A 22,486-nucleotide genomic window follows, 5' to 3' on the forward strand; every position below is an offset into this window, starting at 1 on the left:
TCGCTTTTAAATTAAGTCGGTAGATCCCTAAACTCACACTTTTCAGCTCATTTAAAGCTGTGAAATACAGACCAGTCACGAAATTTTAGGTTAAAATGATTTTTACTGAGGTAAGCTAAGAAGTCATCGTTGCTTTCTGTCTTTTAAATTTTCAATCAGTTGGGTTTTAAATTGAATTCTCAAACTCTTTAATAATTCAAAAGCCAAAGACAAAGGAAATCGTGCACGGTGACGAGTTTGGATATCTGATGAAAAACTCCTCGTTTTTGCATCTTTAATTTCCCTTATATCAAACACTTGTCATAGTGTTTCATCACAATATCAAAAACCTCGAAAGTTCGTGAAAAGTTCGTCAAAAACACTCCGCCATGCTTCGTATTTTCAACTCTCTTCTAGGTCTTTGATATATGTCTGATATATATGTTTGATATATTACTTGACAATTCTCGACACATTATGAACGAAAATATTAATTTATTTAAACAGCTTCTCAAACATGATTATATTTCGCTTCATTTCCTTTGGAAGTTTAATGCTTTTGACACACTCCTTATTGAGTTTTCAAAAAGCTCAGTTGCTCAAAGCTCTGCTTAAAAGAAAGTTTCCATTCTCCCTACACTGCAGGCTCCTGCTTAGTAATAGAAGAAACCAGGTATAATATATATTAGCATAAAGTAGATACCTTTTTTAGATCATAATTTTTCAGTTTGGGGCTACTCCAAACCTGCGCGGGTGCTTTCCTGAAAAAAATTCGCCGTACGGGAATTGTTTTTTAGGAAACCAACACAATCTATATATCGATAAAAAGGTTATTAAATGCAGAATTCGATAAAATCATAAGCTATTTTGGTTATTCCTCTGCTAAGGCGAAGGAAGCCGGTAAACAGTAAAAGACAGAACGTCATTCCTTCGAATTAATCGGGTATCAAACGTGATCTCTGATTAAATGTAGCTGCACAGTGTTAATCACAGAACATCAATCTCTCAAAGTGTGTGAGCATTTCCCCGTATTCCTATTGGTTACCGTTTTCTTTTAATAGATCTTTAAAAATCCAGTTAAAATAATTTACAAACGTGCTGTGTTTCGAGGCAGCCAGGAGAGAACTGTATTTGATTTTCAAAAAAAAAAAGGCCGACAAACTTTTGTTCCTCTTTGTTCAGTTAACTTTCGGGCCACATTTTACGAAAATCCGTCAATTCTACATCCAATTTAAATAGGTCTTATCACGGTTTTCGACGCCATGTTGACGAGTAGGCAAACAGGCTTGAAATAACAGTGTTTGTATGGAAATCCGATGTCAAATAATTCTCATAGAACATCACTTCTGAAAAATTCATGAATTGGAAACTTTTAGCGCTAGAAAAAGGAGTTTAAGGAAAAAAAATGGAGGGATGTAGCTGTGCCAGAAAGCGTCCAGTCGTGTTTTGAACTTTCCATACATTTGTCTGTAAAGCGAAACAGCCGTGACTGCTACTAAAAATAGTTCGCGGGAAAAAAATTCAGGGAAATGTATGGAAAGTTCAAAACACGACTGAACGCTTTCTGGCACACCTTCATCTCTCCAATTTTTTTCTTAAACTCCCTTTCCTAGTGCCAAAAGTTTCCAATTCATGAATTTTTCAGAGGCGATGTTTTATGAAAAATATTTGCCATCGGATTTTCATACAAACACTGTTATTTCAAGCTTGTTTGCCTACTCGTCAAAATGGCGTCGAAAACCGTGATAAGGCCTATTCATTTGAAGAGGAGGCATCTTGCAGAAATCGTATTGTGAGTTTTCGATTTAGAAGCATGCCTCAAGTGCGCAGAGTGAATCGTGAACTTGTAAATAAAGCCGGATACGAACTTTTATGCGAATATTCATAGCATAGTCATAGCACATTTCAATAGCTTTATTTTGTTGCAAGAACGAAAATTTTCAGTTGAAGAAAACCATAGTTATAGATTTTTGAACATTTCCCAACTTAAGTATCACGTTGCACATTGCCGCATTGATATAGAGAGAGGTACACGCACTGAAAATGTAGGGAAAACTAAAAGTGTAGCTACTTTCGGTAGTATGTTTTCAAGTAGTATAATAACTAAGGTTTTAGAGTATGGTTTTCTTTTGTTTATCCGTTGAATGTTTCGAAAGATACGAATTTTCAGAATTTTGGTTACACGTTGATTACTTTCGCTTCATTTCATATGCGCGCAACATGACAAAAACTCGCTTCCATTTTTGATATAAAAATGAACTTCTTATCAACATTATTCTATACAACATTGAAACTAGAATAAATAAGGATTTCAAATTCAATGAGACTACAATCCTAGCATTAAAACGATGGAACTTTTAAAAAGACTTTCAAACTTGTATTGATACTGAGTGAACAGTAAAATTGCGCATCATAAACCGCGAAGTTCTAAACAAAATCGGATACGGAACTTTATACGTATTTATTCAATAAAAAACTTCAAGGTGCCTTATAATATCTATTGCATTTCAAAGTAAATTACATTAGCTTTATTTTGGCCGGTGTAAGAACGAGAATTTTACGATGATTCAAACCAGAGTTATAGATTTTTGAACATTTGCAGTTTAAGTATCAAGTAGCGCGCATCATCAGAGAGGCCGTTAGGCGCACTGAAGATGTAAGAAAAACTACAAGTGTAGTTACTTTGGGTAGTACGTTTCTAAATAGTTTATTAAATAAGGTTTTAAAGCATGGTTTTCTTCCATTCAATAGTTCAAAAGATATGAATTTTCAAACTTTTGGTGACACGTTAATGACTGACGCATAATTTCCATGCGTGCAAGATAATAAAAACTCGCTTGAATTTTTCAAATGAAAATGAATTTCAAATCGACCTTCTATTATGCAAGATTGAAAGTAGCATATATTAGGCTTTCAAAATCAATTAAACTACATTTATAGCATTAAAAGGATAGGAGTTTCCCACTTTTCATGTTGAATCAGTGAACAGAAGAAGTACACCTGTGTCTTTTCAGTTGTAGCATCGCGATTTGGAGCTCTCTTTCGAGGAGCTCGTTTGCAGCTTTCTCAAGAACCTTCGTATGTGCAGTACACGAAACATTGCTCACTGGGCATATCATTAGAGCTTCCTTTATGAGAAAAACATTCGCATTACTCGTATGTATTCGAATGTATCCGTGTGTTAGTCGTATGTATCCGTATGTTACTCGTATGTTACTCGTATGTATTCGTGTGTATCCGTATGTTCCGTATGTTACTCGTATGTTACCCGCATGTACTCGTGTGGTGTTTTAGTCATGATCCCTTCTGTTCTGTACAGTGATAAGAAATTGACTTGTCTAATTTCGAAAACCACAGCACTGAAACTCGAGTGTAAACAAAAAATGCTAATAAGTTGAAATAGGATCTCCTGATGAAGCCGTTTGCCGCGACACGGTCGCTGGGGAGTTCACGCCTTACGGACCTTACGGGGATTATGTCATCTTGATAACTTATTAACTTTTTTACGAAAATACTTTTTTCTCAATAACTCTCAATAACTTATTTTTCTTTGAAAATGTAAGTTTAAGTAATTAACCCAACGTGAGGTGGAAATCTGTAAGGAAAAAGTTGTTTCTGCACAAACCTACCACTGATCGGAATTCCATTTTATTTACAGGTGAAGAGCACCGCACCATGTTTTTCCTGATCGCTTGGGTTTATCTTTCTTTTCACTTTGGTGGGTTCACTCACTGTGCAGGTATGGAGTCCATATGTTTCCATTTAGGGGATTATAGTTCCCAAGGCTGAAAATTAAACACCATGACGTCTTTACCCATGGCGGAATGAAAAAACTGTATACATCGTTTACAATGGTGAGCACAGTGTGGTTCGTATGGCACTTGTAGATGTGTCCAAACCTGTTGTTCGTTCTTTTGTCCTCTTCACCAACCATGTAAGACGTTGCAAATGGTGCAGATCGCCCACCTTTTAGGACCTTGTTGATGTTCTATTGTTCGGGGTTTCAAACCAGTTTTCCAAACACTGATGAATGCGCATTGTTGATGTGCGCTGGCTTTTTGTTTCCGTGAGTAACTGCGATAACATAAGGTTTTTACTGAGACAAAGAATGGCAAAAAAAATTTGTAAAATAATAGCAGAATATTTTTATGTGATGTTGGTAAAAGGAAAAAAAGATATTTGTGATGGGGAATTAGTCTTAATTTGCCGTTCAAGAACGTCCATTAAGTGTCACTTTTTTGAATATAGAAAATGGTATCCAGAAAGTTAAAGGTGCAACAACTGTTACTGTTAATGACACTGGGCCTTTCTTACTTACCATCACTCACTCACGATACTTTCAGCTCCTGCGGAAGTATATTGATTTCATCTTTCTGTAAAGAAACGAGGTGCAATCGCCATTATTACCATCATCATTACCATCACCGCAGCATAAAACCCTTAAGAACTATATGCTTGATTGTTATACTTATTAACTACTTAGCCTAGCGCATGAAGAAATACCTTTTTATCATATATAAAGAAGTTTTACTAATGCTGCATGCAAAGTTGTATTCCATTGGGACAATCCACTAGATTAGCTTCGGCTATTTGGATGATCCCAACTCACTTCCTAGGTAGAGGCTACCTTTTTTTCATTATTTGTAATGTATTTTTTGTATATTTTAACACCCAGTCTATACTCTCTGTAAATTTAAGTTAAGTACTTAATCTGATCTGATCTGAGTACTTTATCTGATCTGATCTGATCTGATTACCAACAACATCAACATCACCAACAACAACACCAACAACATGACCATCACCATCATCGCCATTACCTTTATCATCATCATCATCGTCATCATTACTAATATCACCAACTCACTCACTTACTGTTTGATTGGCTAATTGTCTGTCTGACTGACGGACTGATTGATTGTTTGATTGATTGATTGATTGATTGATTGATTGATTGATTGACTGATTGATTGGTTTACATTTTGTTAGAGATATCATGTCCTCAAGGTTGGACAGCCTTTGACGGATATTGCTACATGGTGAGTAGCCTAATGTTCAATGGGGACCAAGCCCAAGCCTTTTGCATAGAGAAAGGAGGAGAACTGGTGAAGATTACCAGTGAGAGGGAAAATGATTTTGTCCTGGCCTTAGTGAGGAAAGAACGAATGAAAGATGTTTGGATTGGGATGAAGAGAATTGGCGACCATTGGTACTGGAGTGACAACTCGTTACCAAAATACACCAACTGGGCTCCTCACGAACCGAATAACAGAGAAGAAAAATGTAGCCAAATGTGGAACGGTCACTCGGTTAACCTTCCTAATCAGGCATCTGGAAAGTGGAATGATATCTTCTGCGATAGAAAGCATGGCCTTGTCTGCAAGCGCCTACCCTAGAGAACTAGCCAGAAAAAAGTGCATTGTACCTTTATATTGTTTCGAATGCAGTCTCAGTGAGAAGAAAACAAACAAGGCTAAGGTTATAGCAAAGGTCTCATGAATTTGACCGACTTTGTACTTCTTTGACTGGCTTTGCCTACATTTGATGGATTGACGTGGTAAATGTGTGTTTTAATTTGCAACGACAGTAGTTTGAACAACCTATTCAATGAAAACCGCAGTAGAGAGCACCACGTCGGTGTCGATGTTAAACTTAATTCCAACTTCAGTGAAATGTACCGGTGTTGCGCTTACACTGAAATTAAGCTCAAGACCGGATCATCTATTTCAAATTGGAGCTCTTCATTTCTGCATGAACATGTCCTACAAGTAGACATGATTCATTTCCTGGTTTTTTAACATCCACATTTCGAGTATAACTAAAAGTTCCTGATTAAAATATTTTAATCACCTCGAAATTGCAAGTGCAGCGAAGATGTTTTAATTGGTTTTCACAAAATTTTTAATTTACCGTCTATAATGGACTACTAAACGTCACTGGATCAAGTGAATGATTTAACTAATTATTATAAAAAGTTCTATCAGTAACAAGCTTGAACTGAGCAACAGGGCTTCAAGCCGATCAAAAAACTCCTGCATTACACGATATGCTTTAACCTTGTTTGCCAGCTCTCAACCAGGACTGCTTCGAAACCATGAAAAGGTCAATTTACCCACGATGTATAACCCGATGTCGTGGAGGAAATATCTTATATTCTTTACTATGTTATTAACTAAATGTTATGGGGTTAAAAATTGTAAACTAAGGAGATTGGGAAGTTATAAAAATTGGCTTGACAATAAAAATATAGATCATCGTGAATTATAGGAGGTACTTCTTTTTTTTTACTGTAACCGTTAAACTCCTTGAGAAAATAATCTGTTTATGTTGTCCTTCAGCAAGCATGGTTAAGAATACATAAAACTGTTCGATTGAAGCCTTAAACTGCTGGTTAAAAGTAAAAACTAAAATCCAAGCTTTCGCCGATCAACGGCATCATCATCCTGATGATGCCGTTCATCGGCGAAAGCTTGGATTTTAGTTTTTACTTTTAAACAGCAGTTTAAGGCCTCAATGGAACAGTTTTATATATCCTTGAGGAAACTTCAGCACAATAAATTCACTGTTTTCTACACAGTCTGCAACAACGATAATTTATTTATTTACTTATGTTGTATTTTAACTGCCGTCAAACGCCAAAAAAAAAAAAAGAAAACAAAAAAAACAAAAAGGAAAAGTCTCTTATGGATACGTTTTTTGGGGGGCCTGGGGGTGGAGGGAGGGGGTGGGGTTACTAAAATCATTTTATGATATGGTGAAAAACAGGTTTAGGAACCATAAGGTTATAAATAGATTTTTAGGATGTCACACATTCCAACAGGAAACAAAAAGACAGCGCCGACCAGTCTCCACAAACTGCACTATTTTTTATTTATTTTACAAATGGTTTTCTGAAAACCAATCACACATACCTTACCACCCTTAAGAACTAGGCAGCCGCACAAAATCAAGAATAAAAGCGCTTCATTGCCGCCACGGAATCTGTGAGTTACATGATCTTACCTGAGGGACAACAAGGAGTGCGGTCAAGAACGAGACCAGCGTCAAATTATGCCCCAGTGGGGGAGGGTCAAGGTGTTTTTAACCAGGTTACGATCTCTGAGATCTCTGAGGCCCCGGGGAGGCATCCTTATAGACTGCGTAAAAGTAAATTACGTAGTAACAATGGGAATATTCACTTTGCATACCAGAAAAAAGCTCGATTTAGTCAAACTGGGATCGTGAAGTGATATCGAGAAAAATGTTGATGGGACCGCAAGTGGGTATTGAATTGGGGACTGCAGTTTATTGGTTGAGGATGACTTGGCCTTAAGGGCGTGTGATTTGCTACTGATGACGTATGACAAATCTATTTGGTAATATTCGTATTCAAGCAAGAAGCGTCGTTCGCGTCGTGCTATTTCGATTGTGTGGAGTAATACTGAAGGTTTAATACAGACGTTCAGTGCAAGAGGTAAGATTACGCTACGTTAAAAGTTATATTTCTTGACTTTTTTTCTCACAAGTTCAGGAAGCTAAAATTTAAGGGAGATTTAAAGGCAAGAGTAGAATTTTCAACCGTTTTGCAATTAAACGACGATCTGTTCTATTTGTTAAACTAAAAGTCTCAGGCCAAAACTACGATTTGTCAGACGCAAATCACTCACTGACTAATTGAAAAGACTCCGTCGAACAGAAAGATTTATTGGAAGATTGGAAGAGTATTTGAATTTTGAGAGAAACAGAGTTAACCAGTGAAGTAGACTTTAATTTCAAGGCTTTTGAGCAAACGCATGGTCTTTGTTTTGCATCAACAGAAGTGACAAAAGCTCGTGACATCCATCACACAGTTTAGTCTTAACAGCAATTCATTAAGTTTAAAGGTCGTGCTTTCAGTTTCCAGTTTCGAATAACGCTAGAGAAATAAAGATCGAATGACATTTTTGCTTCGACTGAAGTTCATGATAGGTTTATTTGTAAAAGGAATAATACGGAGCTAAAGGAGTTGCAAAACGCAAAGGCGCCAAATTCTTGTGTGATGAAAAACAGAATTTCGTAACATAACTAATCCAAGTCCTGCTCTTTTCATTTATCTTCAAACGTTTAAAGTGGTGCTAAAGTTCAAAGCTGAAGTTGTTTAAGCATTCTGGCTTATTTCATTCTAGTGTTAAACGAGGTAAGCTAAGTCAAAACTAACTTGCTCTGATAAGATTAATCTAACTGCCGCTCTTTCTCAATTTTGGATGACTTGAAAAACTTTATGGCATAACTGAAGCGTTTTCTGTTAAAATCAATTTTGTTGGAATTTGTTCTCGCTTGTTTTAAAATGAGAGTGGTCCTGGGTCTTGGGGAGGAGTCTATTGTAATTGAGGCAATCCCTCTTTAGGACTTCGAACCGTGGGTCATGTGACCATTCATTCCACGTGCTCGTCATTCGTCTCGCGTCTTGCACCGATCAAGACGTGTTTTTGATTTAAGGTTAAATAGAGAAGGCATAAAGTATACTTTTGTAACACTTATTTACAAATCTTTTAATTTTATCAATTTGAAAAAGAGCCGTTTCATCAATCACCTATATGGTGTCTTGTTCAGCAACGATATCCAGACCACACTATGCCAACGCCGGCATATACATGTAACCTGTTTGGTTTCCCATACAAAAAGGGGTCAGCTGATGACAACTATTACTTGTTTGATAGATTACCTGACGAATAAAGCGAAAAAACGTGTTCGGGAGGTAATACTTTTTCAGCATAAGTTAATGTACGAGACCACAGTTACATTATCTATTTGAGTGATTGCAGTTAACATCTATTTTGAGGCTTTTGTAAAACTAGACAGTCAATTGACCAAACGTTCGGTAACGATTTCTACCTATTCCTGTGAGTAAGACAGTTAAAAAGCACGTCTGGTTTTCAACAGAAAATAACATGTATTTTCTAAAAGGATTATACTGTTTTAGGTGTCGAGAAGAAATTTAAACAACAGAATAAGGTATCGGGAGATAAAATACTTGGTACTGTCGCATCATGCCATTCGTTTGTGTTGAAACTCCTAAAAAAATATATATAGATTTTCAATTCTAATGTTGCAGTACACTACAAGCTGGCGCACAATTTAGTCAAAATGTCCGAGTTTTGTGACCATAGAAAAATGTGAAAAGTAAAACAAACCGAACTGAAATATCGAAAGATGAAATAACAGTTTTAGAGAATATGTCAACTGAGGCGTGAAAAGTCCACAAAACTATTATCTTGCGAAATAAGAAGGCGAATATTTTAATTAATAGGTCCGATGTTTGTGAAAATAAAATAATTCGATAAAATGTTAAAAAGACCAGACTGAGAAATTCAAAGATGGAGTGATGGCCATAAGTAGTTTCAAAAACTCATTAATAACTCATAAACCCCTTAACCCATCAAATGGTCGATAAAACATCACGTGCAGTGGTTTGAAAACCCGGTAAAACCTCCTCCTTATTAGTATGGGTGTTTAATGTTTTTCTCGTATGTGAATTTACAACGTTCACAAAAGCATCATTGTTATGAACTCTCTTGACACACGCTTTTCCAGGAATGTTTTTGAAGCCGTTCAATAAACTCGCACCAAGTGTTTTATCGGGTCTAAAACCACTCGGCTGCGCCTCGTGGATTTAAATCCCGATAAAACACTGCTGTTCGTGTTTTAAACATTACTTCACAGGCTAATTCACTTGTTACGTTGAAAATTGCAGAAGATTGTTATAAAAGTGCAAATCGTGTATAACACTACCAAAATTACGTAGCAGTGCTGTACTAGTGTGTAGATACATGTTTATTGAATACACGAGAGAAACTTGAATGCCTTTACGTTTTCAGCCAAACTGTTTAACAGTCCAGCGTATCTATTATGCCTTCTTTCTTTTCGTTTCCCTGATCAGTCGTTCTTGTATTGTGTTGAGAGTGATAATAATACTAATGATGATGATGATGATGACCACGACATTCACAACGACTATGATAAAGCTTACGAGGGGGAGGGATGTATTTTTTCTTCGAGATATGGGGGAGGTCGTCAAAAATAGTCATACTGCGTTAGGATGCATATCAAATTCCCTCCCCTTGTTCCACAATAGACAACGAAACTAAGTCTAAGCCAAGGTCATCAGGAAATTCTCCTACGTGGCAGGCTCCACGCATGCTATCTGGAAACAGGCCGATTGGAATTGGAATAGGTCTATTTCATTTAACAAATATTGCTTGTGATTACTCTTTCTCGTAGATATTCTATTTCGACTGTAATGACAAATCTAGACGAAAGAATGCCGTGTATTTGTGAGCTCCAGCTCGCAGGTTTGGTTCGTGCTAAAATTATTGAAGACACCTGGTTAATTGGACGGAAAATGCAGCTTTTGCACGGAAAAGACGTTTTTCAAGGCATAATTATGGCTGCTTTACCACATAAGATAGATTACTTACTGAAGGAAGAATGCAAGTTGAATGTTTTTTAAACACGTGTACAGGACTCCCTGCGTAGAAAAAGAAAAGAATTATCCTGGCATTTTTTTCTAACTTCATACTGCTAAGCAATTGTACCACTAAAAAAAAAAAAAATAATAATAATAATAATAATAATTGACAGACAATTCTAATCAATTCTTCGACTGATTTCCGAAAAACGGCTTCGCGTATAAATTGTGATCATTTCATTAGTTCTGGTTTCAGTGACTGGATGAGGCATATGGTTAAGATGAGATTTGGTTCAGTTTGGATCAGTTTTCTTGACAACTGAGTGCTATTTTAACTGTTGTTTTATTTTACCGTTTGCTTTTGGAGGTGACATGGTTATCCTGCCGAAAAAAGTTTAGCTTCGACCAAATGTGGACATTGATGGGTGATGGAGTTCAGCTGATCTCACACTATGATTACGCCACAGAAATGAAACATACCGCAAAGCTATAGGGGGGCAACAACAGTTAATAAAAACAATATTAGCTTCTGAGACAGAAAGAATAGCGCAAATGCCTCACATAAACAGAAACAGGTTATTAAAAAAAAAAACAATGTTGTTAAAATGTTACATGTCAGTACGAATTGTTAAGATATTTTCTATCCCTGAATATTACAGGACTTGACACTAGACGATTCATCTTTTACTGCTGGTAAAATTTATCCTTGTATACTTTTGTGTGATAAGGCAATGTGCGGCTCGGTTCTCTAAATTCTGGCTTTATTTCAGACCAAAATATGTAATTTTCCGGTACCCCTTTTCAGATCTGGCCTCTAAAATTCATTACCCGTTTCTGAAAAATTCATACCTGTTTTACTAGTTTGCATGACATTGGCTCTAAGACAGTCTATTTTTACCCAGTAGCAGCACTGTAAACATGCTTGACCTTGCCAAGCATAGGAATGTTATAAAAATCTCTCCGCAGGGCATAGGTTCCTATGATGAGCTTTTCAATGAACGCATTGAATGTCCACATTTTCCTCTCCTTCGCCTTATTAGCTTGGCGTTATGCCATCTTATGCAAAGAAGAATGCGAATTAATCGAAGGAAGTCTCCATTCTGCACAAGTGTCAACTCAATGGATTTTTGAACATGCTGAGCGGATGGTTTGGAAAGACTACGAGAGTTCGTGAATATAACTTTAGAACTGCAGCTTGCCCTGTAAGGCATGGCGTAGAACGTTACAAAAACATACTTTTTTGTAAGGCATACTAGAAAAATATCGAGACTTTGGAAATCCTGTCGGAAATTTTAATCACTTTTCTATTTCCTGTGCTCTCCGTTAAGGCAAATGGAATTAGTTGGATCAGAATAAAGTTCCGTACTGATTAGCTTTGGTTATATGTTAGCGTACTCATAACAAGTGATTCTGCTGCCACAGTGTCTATGAAAGCTTTTATTTTAATTGTTCGCAATGGTGCACCTAGGACACTGGGACACTGCTGACAGAAACGAAAAGAAATAAAAAATATAATTATAAACCATCACGAGACAGATGCTTGCTTGAGCTTTTCAGACAAAACTTAAGTTGTGACACCGTAACAGAAAACACTCAGGACTTGGGGGCAAGGCTGGGGGTGTTTTAGGGGCTTTGGTCGAAGCATAATCGAATTGAACCAAAATCTAGTTTGCGCTTCCTGTCCTCATCAAATGTTTGAGACAGGAAGACTGATGAAGACTGACTGATGGGCGGATAAGGGGGTGTTTGGGGGGTTTGGTCAAACGGAAATCGAATTTAAATCACGTTTAATTAAACAGTTTATGTGGAATTAGTGGATCACTACTGTTGATTTACTTGACTAAATCCAAACCTAACGTGCGTGTCTATCATGCAAGTGTTGAGTTAGTCCCCCACGAAATGGTTTATCACCTCTAAAACCAGTGGTCTTACTTCTAACCGGAATCAGACAACGAGAACAACATCTTTCAATGGGAAACTGGCCACACGCACCGACATTTTCTCACGACAAACCCGAAACCTTGACGATGTCCAAGCACGGATGTGGTTTATATTCCCTTTTAAGTACTTAAGTAGAGTTTAAATGTCAATAGGTTCAGTTGAGAGGTAGAAAAGTACAACCGCCCACCCCCCAGCTCATCCCACGTCCTGCCCTTCAACAACAGCAACACCCTGAACAATAACAGCGCGCATTGGTGAATCGGTCTGTTGAACTTACGGAACCATCCAACGATTAAAGAGCAGAAAACAAGTGGAAAGTATAATTTTAAAGAACCAAACTTCAAAAGATATTAATAATAGATATTCATATCCAGTTCTTAAAATTCGCATGAAGTTAATGAAACCAAACGAAAATCTGACTGCTTAGACTGACTGCTGAGTTAGCTAAGTTACCCACAACTGGTCCTTGTGGTTTATAAACATATCACTACTTTGCGACAACTTGAGACGAACGTAAAGGACAGGAACGAACCGAGTGACAGAGACTAAGCAGTTTGCAAGATCCAAAGCTGCGTCTGACAGGTCACTTATACGGGAAGAAATTTAGGGTGCGTTTCTTTGGGAAAATCCGAATCCGCATTTTTGATCCAAGATCACTCGGATCACGGTGTATCAAAGGAATTTTACGAATGCATTCTGGGTAAGGATTCGTCGGTTCCTTTGATGCACCATGATCCGAGTGATCATGGATCAAAAATCTGGATTCGGGCACGCACCCTAAAACATAGTACTAGTACTGACTGAACACACTTTCTACGATTTACTTGACTCTAACTACACTGAGTAAACATAAAAAATTCTCGCCTTGATTGTCTCCGAACCGTGAATACTAACGAAATCGCCTTGTGTGTCCAACAAGAAGCATCTACGGCTGCCACTGGACCGTTAAAGTTTGTCAAATTGCTGTCTTTAGTGATAGTTTTGGAAAAGGAAGCAAAGTTTGAATGCCCAGTTTCAGTGCGACTGTAAGTCGACCTAAGTCTTACGTTCTGGAGATATTTACTCGATCGTGACCAGAGGCAATTGAGCCATTTCCATATTTTTACCCAGCACCCTTTGTGGGTCGTGACGCACACCGCCTGTGTGAAACCATTAGTGCCAAAACTAAGGCTGTTAAATTTGAAGAGGAACTACTCGTAAAGAGGAGAATCGGGCTCACAGGAGTAATCATCAGTTAATGAGACAGACGTTCTTTATCTCTCAATATTCTGGTGAGTCTTGATTCGGAATAGATTCCGCATAGTGTTTCAACACTCTAGTTGCTCAACTGTAGTAAATAATTACCGTACTGTTTGCCCAAGGGAAACGCATTATATTTCGAGATACAAAAGAAAGCTAATATTGGTGATATTAGATGATGACTGGCTCTAAGTGCCATAAACAATAATTATTACTAATTTCATCGCACTATGAAGCTCATTAGTTGTCATGCACAAACGTATTTTACTGCAAGCAACAGACAATGGATAAGGTTTCATCCGAAGCATGTTTTGCCGTTTTAAAGGTTTTATGTGGTTCCTCAGGAAACATTTAATTCCAAATGCTGCATTACGGGACAAAATGGCGCGGCCACTTTAGTAAATACGTGAGATCTTCGTGAGTTTATATTGAAGACTGAAAAAGAACTGAGATATTGGGGGACGGAATACCCATTACAAAAGCACTTAATCTGAAAACCGATATTCTTCGAGGAGAAAAAAAAAACTGCGACGTTTAGGAGTTGCACATATACACATGCGTCATTTTTGTTTTTGATGTTGAGCTGCGGTTAACTGCGCATGGAGTCATTTGATGAAACTGGCAGCATCCCCATTACATATATGTCAGTATTGTGAGTGCTGTAGTGGCCTGCTTTGTGAGGCGACATAGTGATCCTGCCGAGAAAAAAATTAGCTTCGACCAAATGGGCAATAACAATTCAGCTTGGCTGACCTCACAACTATGTCATGGAAATTCAATATAGCAAGCTATAGGGGGAACAACAACAAGTAACAACAACAGTAATAATAACCGTACTAGCTTCTGCGACGGCAGGAAGAAAGCAGAAACAATAGAAATAATACAGTAGAAAGACGACGTGGAATAGCGCAACTGTCTTTGGTAAAAAGAAAACGGGTTAGATATAAAAAAACAATGTATGTAAATATATGAAACATATATATTTTTTTAACTGCGGATGAAAGATCAAATAGAACTGCAAGGATCTTTTTTTCTATTCGATAAAAAAAAAACAATGTTGTTAAAATGTTACATGTCAGTAAGATTTGTAAGTTTACTTTCCCCTGATATTGCAAGACTTAGGACTAGACGATTCGCCTCTTCCTTCAGGCAAAATTTAGCCTAGAATGCTTTGTCTACGATGTCTTGAAAATAAATCTAAATGTGTGACATTACAATCGGAGAAGGAGGGGGGTGGGGGGTATTTCTCGGAATTTTTTGGTGGAGTTGTTCGACTCGGTTCTCCAAAATCTGACCGTAATTCAGACCAAAATATGCAATTTTCCGAAAGAACTTTCCAGCCCTGGCCTCTAAATTTCGTATACCCACTTTCATACCTGGTTTTCGTAAAATCCATACCCGTTTCCGTAAAATCCATACCTGTGTTCAAACTTTTTAAGACCAAAATGGTTAAAATCTGTACCCTATTTCAGATCAAAACGGGTCGAAATCACATCCTTTGGCCCTGCACATACCTATACAGGTTGTGTAGGGGAGTACCCCTCTCCCCAAACGACAAGGAATCGACATATAGTTTGACACGTGCTTTTCTGTCAGTACGCTCGAGAGCATATGTTTCATTTGATACCATGCGCTACCGGTCTGCATGACACAGGCCCTATAAGACAGTCTATTTTTTACCCGGTAGCTAAAATGTGAACGTGCTTGACCTTGCCAAGCATAGGAATGTTATGAAAATCTCTCAGCAGGAGCATGAAGTCCTACGATGAGCTTTTTAATAAACTCATCGGTGGTCCCTAACTTTATCATCTTATGCTAAGAAGAATGCGAATTAATCAAAGGAAGCCTCAATTTTGCACAAGTATCAACTTAGTGGATTGGTAAGCATGGTGAGCTGATGGCTCGGAAAGATTACGAGCGTTCGTGAATACAATTTTGGAACGGCAGCATGCCTTGCAAGGCATGGCGAAGAAAGTTACAAAGAAAAAAATGTTTTTAATATGTAAGGCATACTAAAGTAAACCGAAAACATCTTGTTTTTAGAAAAACTCGAGACCTTTGAAATCCTGTCGGAAATTTTAATCACTTTTGCATTTCCTGTGCTCTCCGTTAAGGCAAATAGAATTATTTGGATCGGAATAGAGTTTCATTAGTTTTGGTAAAACTGTGTAGTAAGAATAAGTGATAGTACGACCACAGTATCGATGAAAGCTTTTATTTTAATTGTTCACAATAGTGCATCTAGGCTAGGGACACTGCAGACAGAATCGGACAGAAATTAAATATAATTATAAACCATCACGAGATAGATGCTTGCTTGAGCTTAGCAGACATAGCTTAAGGACTTGGGGGTAAGGCTGGGGGTGTTTTAGGGGGTTTGGTCGAACCATAATTGAATTGAACTAAAATCTAGTTTGCACTTCCTGTCCTCATCAAATGTTTGAGACAGTAATGCAACACTCACATGCACAGCGATGGACGGATCAAGGGGTGTTTTGGGGGTTTGGTTAAGCGGAAATCGAACTCAAATCATATTTACATTTCCTGACGTCAACAGTTTAAATTGAATTAGTGGATCACCAAGGATAAGGACTAAATCCAAACCCTTCCGCGCAAGCTATCATGCAAGTGTTGAGTCAGTCCCCAAGAAATGGTTTATTACCTCTAAAAACAATCTCCATTACCAATCTCGGCCAGTGCTGTTACTTCCAACTGGACTCAGACAACGTGAGAAACATCTTTCAATGGGAAACTTTGACAAAACATTGCATGCCACACGCGCGACCTCCCAGTCTTTACGACATTTCTCAAGACCCGAAACCTTAGCGATACGTAAACACGGACGTGGTTTATATTCTTTTTGAGATCTTAAGTAGAGTTCAAATGTCACCGTCGCGAAGTATAAAAACTGCCCATCCCCCAGCTCATCCCACATCCTGCCCTTCAACAGCAACAACGACAGCGCGCATCGGTGAATCGGTCTGGTGGACTCACAGAACCATTCAATAATTAAAGAGCAGAAAACAAGTGGTAAGCTAAACTTTAAAGAACCAAACTTTAATTCAAAAGCCTTTCTGAATGTTTATATCTAGTTCTTAGAATTCGCTCTTTAATGAAACCAAATGAGAACCTGAATGCTCATACTGACTGCTAAGTTACCCTTGACAAAAACAACAAACTACGTACTACCGTCATGCTACAAACCTACTTCTCAATAGGCAAAGACTATACAGACCTTGACAGGACGAGCGCAATTTGTCACTCACCTGACAGTTTCGCAGACGAAATCAAGTACTTATACAACGTTTTCAACAAGAACAACTATAACCAGACCTTTGTTAGACGCAACACTTTGTTTTGGGGATTTCTTCGATCTCCAAATAACGACAAGCGTCATAAAAAAAATGGATTATGACAAAGAAAGTTCTTCCGATCCAAAAGAGACTGTTATTCTGTCTGAGTGAAAGAGAGATTTAACAAAAAAATATCAAGTTCCTATTCATTTTCTGACAACTTCTTTCTTGCGCAGTTGTCAGGACTAGCGATAGCAGGAACTGTAGCGCTGCGCAAATGAACCCTGATCGAACCTCTTTTCAACACAGATCTAAGTTGTTATTGTTATCGTTATCGGGATGGTTATTGTTACTGTTATGAAATCAAGCATCAGGCCACCCCACATCAATCCTTTCTGCCAGAAGTATCTCATTAACTACAAAAGTAACCTGTGTCGCCCCGAAAATTATGCATTGGATATTATCCAAGAATTCTTAGTTAAGGAAGGCACCTTATTGTGTTGGAGATGGCTCAGTACAAGCAAAAGATATGTTTGGTCACCGGTGTTGCCGATAAGGAGAGTACAACTTCTTGTATTCAAATAGAGACAGATACAACTTTCTAAAGAAAAGCGACGAAACACTCTCCACGCGCATTTCAAAAAATCGCGTCGAAAATTCTATTTTAGGTACAGGCGGTATTGGGGGCGTTGTTGGAGGCCAGATCAACAGCATTTGTTGGGTCTCTAAGCAAAGACAAAAATGTTGAAAACCTGAAGAATGTTATGATAAGGTCTTCTCGAGTCTTCTCGAGTCTGTCAACTCGAAGGCGGATCTAAGACGTTGCGGGGGTTTGTAGTTCGCTTCAATTCTTTAAATGTCACTCGTGCCTACAAAATATGCAAATTGCAAATCGTTTCGTCACTGAGTTTTCTCTTTGGTAAGTGTTGGAGGACTGTAATGATTACCACAGTCTTTTGCCTTCGTAAAAACCTGAATAAATGACCAACCATCTAGATCAAGAGAATAAAGACTATGATTACCCGACTGTCCTCTCCCAACTTCTACTATATGAAAATGTATGAACACCTTTAAGGAGAATTTTCATCATGATATCGGTTAAAGTACGTATAGGCAGATTGAGGATCCCTTTGGGAAAATTACGCATGAAGCTTATGTAGTCATCTCCGTTTGTGCTTTGATAGGTAAAACCTTTCAGCGACTTACAGATTCTCTCCAGGCATATTTTATTCCAGAGTCTATTTATTTACTTTAGCAATAAAAGTTTTCTTTTATGTTTCTTTACAGTGTGAAGTTTGAACCATTGGACTGAAAACAGGAATGCATTTCCTTCAAGCAGCCACAGTTTTTGTGACCTATTCCATTCTTCATTTTACTGTCACTAGAGGCCGTAAGTCTCTTTACGATTTTAAATGTGATGTCACCCCCACCCCACCGCTTATCTTTCGTTTTGAAGTCGCCAAGAAGCAACAATTCATCAACGACAATGGAAACAGCCCGATGTAATATCAGCCAGCTTTTAGCGCCATATTACTTATTTGTGGTGACGATAAAGTTTCAAAGTGTCGAAAAATAATTGCAGACATTTGCATGAGCCTGGGGGCATATATTTGACCTTTGAGTGTCGTGAAAATGATAAGCCTTTTTTCAGACTTTAATCCGTTAATGGCAAAGGAATCTTTGAGCTTTGATTACGAGTACACGTTTTTCCTAACAAGCGTCAAAATGGGAGAAATGTTTATTTCTTCGATAGCGCTGATCACGCATGCGAACGCACAAGAAGATTCCCGCCAAAGCTGCAAGAACTAATCTCACATTAAGTTTACTCATGTTCCTAATTACTTATTTTCCTTTCTGGTTTTAGAGCACCATGGCACGAAATTCACGACAGAACCCCAAAGCCCAATATATGTTGACCTCGGCTCTGAAGTCGGCTTCTACTGGGAATTCTCATTCGGAAATGCACAAGACTATAGCGACTTTGAAGAAATGTACTGGGGTGAGACAGACGACAATGACATCATTAAAAACAAATACACAACAGTTCTCTTTGACGGACGCATTTTTCAAAATGGAAACCTTGACAGCTCCGTGAAATCCAGGCTGAGTGTCTCCGGAAATATCACCAGCACTTCAACCATTCAGGAGTTCCTTCTACAAAATGTCACCAGTTACGACATAGAGAAAACTTACGGGTGCACAGCCAGCGTTTATGGTGATTGGTTTAGAAGTGGTCCTATAAGGCTCGTTCTTCAAGGCAAGTTTTATTTTACAATAAGATTAAAAGGCCGGGTGGTTTTATGAGGGACTATAATAGTACACCATAAATTTTCTCTGGATTTCAACCTCGTTTCTAGGGCTTTTCCCTTGGCCCAGGGTTTTCCACTTGTAAATCGGAAGGGGCAGGAATAACCATTGTAAATTAAGAGGGGCCAATTTTCCTTACCCCTGGGCTTTTCTCTTGTAAATTGGGAGGGACGACAACTTTAAGCAGCCCTTGTAAATTGGGAGGGGCGAATTTCCCTTGTCCCAGGGGAGGGTAAAGATCAACCCTAACACTTATTACATTTGTATCTCTTTTTTTCCTTCAGTCTTTCGCCAAATTATAAATTAGCCAGTGACAAGTAAATTCAAAAGGCAATTTTTAGTTATTTTTGTGAGAAGAACTTCAGATTTGTGAATAAAACATTGTATTGTTTTTGCTATTGATGCCGCGATAGTCCTTAGAACTTTGAAGTTGTTATAACTAGTATACATGTATTCAATAATATTTCTATTCAAAAAATCAAATTTTCTCATTCAAGCATTGTTTGAAATGAAATTTCCAAGGGGGAACTGTCACATCAAGACAGAAACACTGTTTTTGTTAAGCATGTATATACTGTTTTCATTGTTCACCACTAAATTTACTGAGACTATACAGCTCACCAATTTGATAGGTTGAAATAAAATAAAAGGAATAAACAACGTGCAGAATATAAATACAACGAAAGCAACCTGTTTGTTAATGAATTGGAAGAGTAAATGGGCGGATGAACCAATTATCACAGTCCACAGTTTCTTTAGAAATAGTGTAGCCACTCAGTTTACAGAATTCATGATAGACAACTTGTACATTTGTGCTCATCTCTGATAGATACGAATAAGTAGCAAAAGGATTCTCGACCAACCGCCTTTCATTCAAACACTCAACAGAATGAACTATGATGCACATTGCTCAAATTTTTTTAAGCATTTTGTGATTTGCCACGTGCTTTCTTGTCGACCATTACGAAGGGAGATATCGTAGTTGAAATTGAATGTTAACTTGTTATTTTTTTCTGTTTTCTTTCGCCTTTTAGTCTCCCCAAACATTACCATTTGGCAAAATGAGTTGAATGCCAATAATGGCACAGACGTAGAACTACCATGTGATGCAGCTGGAGCGCCTGCCCCAACCGTGGAATGGTCCAAAGGAGATGTCGTATTGCAGAGCAGCAAAACAATCACGTCATATGTAATTAACAGTATTAAACCCCAAGATAATGGTACCTATATCTGCACAGCAAGAAACCCAGCCGGGTCAGTTTTCTATTCCCTCAAAGTGAATGTGATCATTTAAATTTTCAAGAAGAAAAATCAGAAACGGGGTCAGCGACCTTCGGACTACGAACTGTAGCGTTTTTGTTTCTGTCCATGGTTTATTTTAAAGATTTCTTGTTCCAACCCTATGAAAGTTAGTCGCCGGTAACACCAGTGAAGATAAAATTCCCCTATAACACTTTTTAATCAAACATATAATTCACTTTACAACAGTAATTTGTAAATAATATTTTTCAGCCCCTTCACAAGTTTGTTGACGTCATGAGTAATTTTTAAACAGGCGACAAAAATTGAAATACAATTTGCAAATCTATTTTATTCAACTAAAATTAGTTTTATTCCTTTATTGCTTGTAACTTTTTTAACTGTTACATAGAAAATTGTAAATACGAGATCGGAACCTTGGAATCTAGACCTCCTAATAGGAATCCTTAAATCCTTAACCTTCTTGAGCTGAGAACTAAGCCTCAAAGTAAACCCCAAAGTGTGACCATTTAAATGAAAGCTGTTTACCGGTAATTTCCTTTTTTTCTTCTAATATCAAAAGGACCTACTAAGCATCCCAGTTTTAAGTCTGTGGGTGAAATCCTAAAATGTGGCCATTCAAATGAAAGCTACTGAGCAGTACTTCCCTGTGGTGCTGTTTATTATGCTGTACAAGGTGGTTCTATCTTTTGAGTCTGTGGGTGAAATCCTAAAGTGTGACCATTTAAATAAAAGCTACTGAGCAGCACTTTCCTGTGGTGCTGTTTATTATGCTGGACAAGGTGGTTCTATCTTTTGAGTCTGTGGGTGAAATCCTAAAGTGTGGCCATTCAAATGAAAGCTACTGAGCAGCACTTTCTTGCAGTGCTTTTTATGGTTTTCTTAGTCAGTTTTGATTGTTTGAATGTTTGAATGAACTCCTATGATCACATGATAACCTAACCTGCGATTAGGTTCTATTTTCCTTTTGCTTGGTAGACTGCATTCAAATGAAGGCTCTCAAGGTGCTAAGTGATACACCTTAGAGGGTTTTGTTCGGTACCAAATCAAGTTTAATATTCATGCCATAAATCGCGTGCCCTTATTAAAGGCGGTGTTAGCAAGAAGAGGTTCAACTGTACTTAAATTTGTTAAATCATCATGTATCTGTAAAATCGGAGCAAGGTTACTGGTGTTGTACTTCTAGAGTAGTCAGTGAATGAAGCAAAATAAACATTGATTGGATTTTTGATTGATTGATTGATTGATTGATTGATTGATTGATTGATTGATTGACATTGATTGTCTCAGTGATGGATGGATGGATGGATGGATGGATGGATGGATGGATGGATGGATGGATGGATGGATGGATGGATGGAAAAAAGGAGCCCGAAAAAATCCCTTTTCTCCACCAACAAAGCCAGGACCTATACAAAGACAAATCAATCAAGTTAAAGGAACGATATCCGAACCCAGTAAAATACTTTTAAGAATAAAAGCCTTCTTTGTTAGGTGTCGATATGTTGACATGCAATGATTGTTGAACATCGGTTGACTCTTGCTGTTGTCTCAGTTGTTTGCTGCTTCGTAATTTGATTTCTGCTTGCTTATGTTGTTTTTGCGTATCCGGAGTTGAACAAATATTTTTGAACATCGGTTGCCAATCAAGTGAAGTGAAGACTGTCTAAAGGCAATTTGACCCGGCCAACAATACATCCCACACCGCACAATCCAACAAGAACATGATCCATTGGAAATGCAGTCACTAAAATACATTCAAGAATAAAACCTTTTTTGGTAAGTATCGATATTTCGACAGGATCGTTTATCAGCGACTGAACTGACTGAAAGTTGAAGCGATTTAACGTCGGAGTAGGAAATGGCTCATCAAATCCTGTTTGAATTCAGAATAATAGGAGTTTTGCAACCGACTTCTGACCTCTGTTTTAATACTGCCATTCTTTCTTTTTATAGCTTGCGATTAAAGCCGCCTACCATCCCTCCTGGTCCCCAAGATGATCATGAGAGGCGGCCGTGTTCGAAGACAATTCCATTTACT

The 22,486-nt window shown here is 37.9% G+C and overlaps 2 protein-coding genes and 1 long non-coding RNA gene across 17 annotated transcripts in view; 2 read left to right on the forward strand and 1 right to left on the reverse strand.

Moving 5' to 3' along the window:
* LOC146482946 (uncharacterized) overlaps positions 1-22,486 on the reverse strand; it is a 94,193-nt gene that overhangs the window by 43,560 nt on the left and 28,147 nt on the right. For 4 of the 12 annotated variants that reach the window (XR_014864017.1, XR_014864014.1, XR_014864015.1 and 1 more), the window contains exon 2: positions 4,298-4,352. The exons of 3 other annotated variants lie outside the window; for them this stretch is intronic. This is a non-coding gene — a long non-coding RNA (uncharacterized LOC146482946). Of the gene's footprint in view, positions 1-3,639; positions 4,076-4,297; positions 4,353-10,415; positions 10,466-22,486 lie in introns of those variants that run through there. 5 more of the 12 variants (XR_014864012.1, XR_014864010.1, XR_014864018.1 and 2 more) reach the window with 5 other exon arrangements.
* On the forward strand, positions 469-6,240 carry LOC146482952 (C-type lectin lectoxin-Lio2-like). The gene is made up of 3 exons (XM_085106632.1): positions 469-652; positions 3,638-3,718; positions 4,969-6,240. Exons 2-3 carry the CDS (start codon positions 3,655-3,657, stop codon positions 5,373-5,375), a joined length of 471 nt encoding a protein of 156 aa, XP_084962758.1. The 5' UTR covers positions 469-652; positions 3,638-3,654; the 3' UTR covers positions 5,376-6,240.
* On the forward strand, positions 7,335-21,680 carry LOC146482953 (neurotrimin-like). 4 transcript variants are annotated; one of them, XM_085106615.1, is made up of 4 exons: positions 7,335-7,432; positions 18,166-18,268; positions 18,743-19,135; positions 20,220-21,680. In XM_085106615.1, the coding sequence occupies exons 2-4, from the start codon at positions 18,199-18,201 to the stop codon at positions 20,477-20,479; spliced, it is 723 nt and encodes a 240-aa protein (XP_084962741.1). In that variant the 5' UTR covers positions 7,335-7,432; positions 18,166-18,198; the 3' UTR covers positions 20,480-21,680. The 4 variants fall into 4 exon arrangements, with proteins under 4 accessions (XP_084962741.1, XP_084962742.1, XP_084962743.1 ...); XM_085106616.1 differs by lacking the exon at positions 7,335-7,432 and adding an exon at positions 13,482-13,617; XM_085106617.1 differs by lacking the exon at positions 7,335-7,432 and adding an exon at positions 15,447-15,465.

The sequence above is a fragment of the Pavona decussata genome, unplaced genomic scaffold (assembly GCF_977016875.1).
Source record: "Pavona decussata unplaced genomic scaffold, jaPavDecu1.1 SCAFFOLD_41, whole genome shotgun sequence".
Lineage (NCBI taxonomy): Eukaryota > Metazoa > Cnidaria > Anthozoa > Scleractinia > Agariciidae > Pavona > Pavona decussata.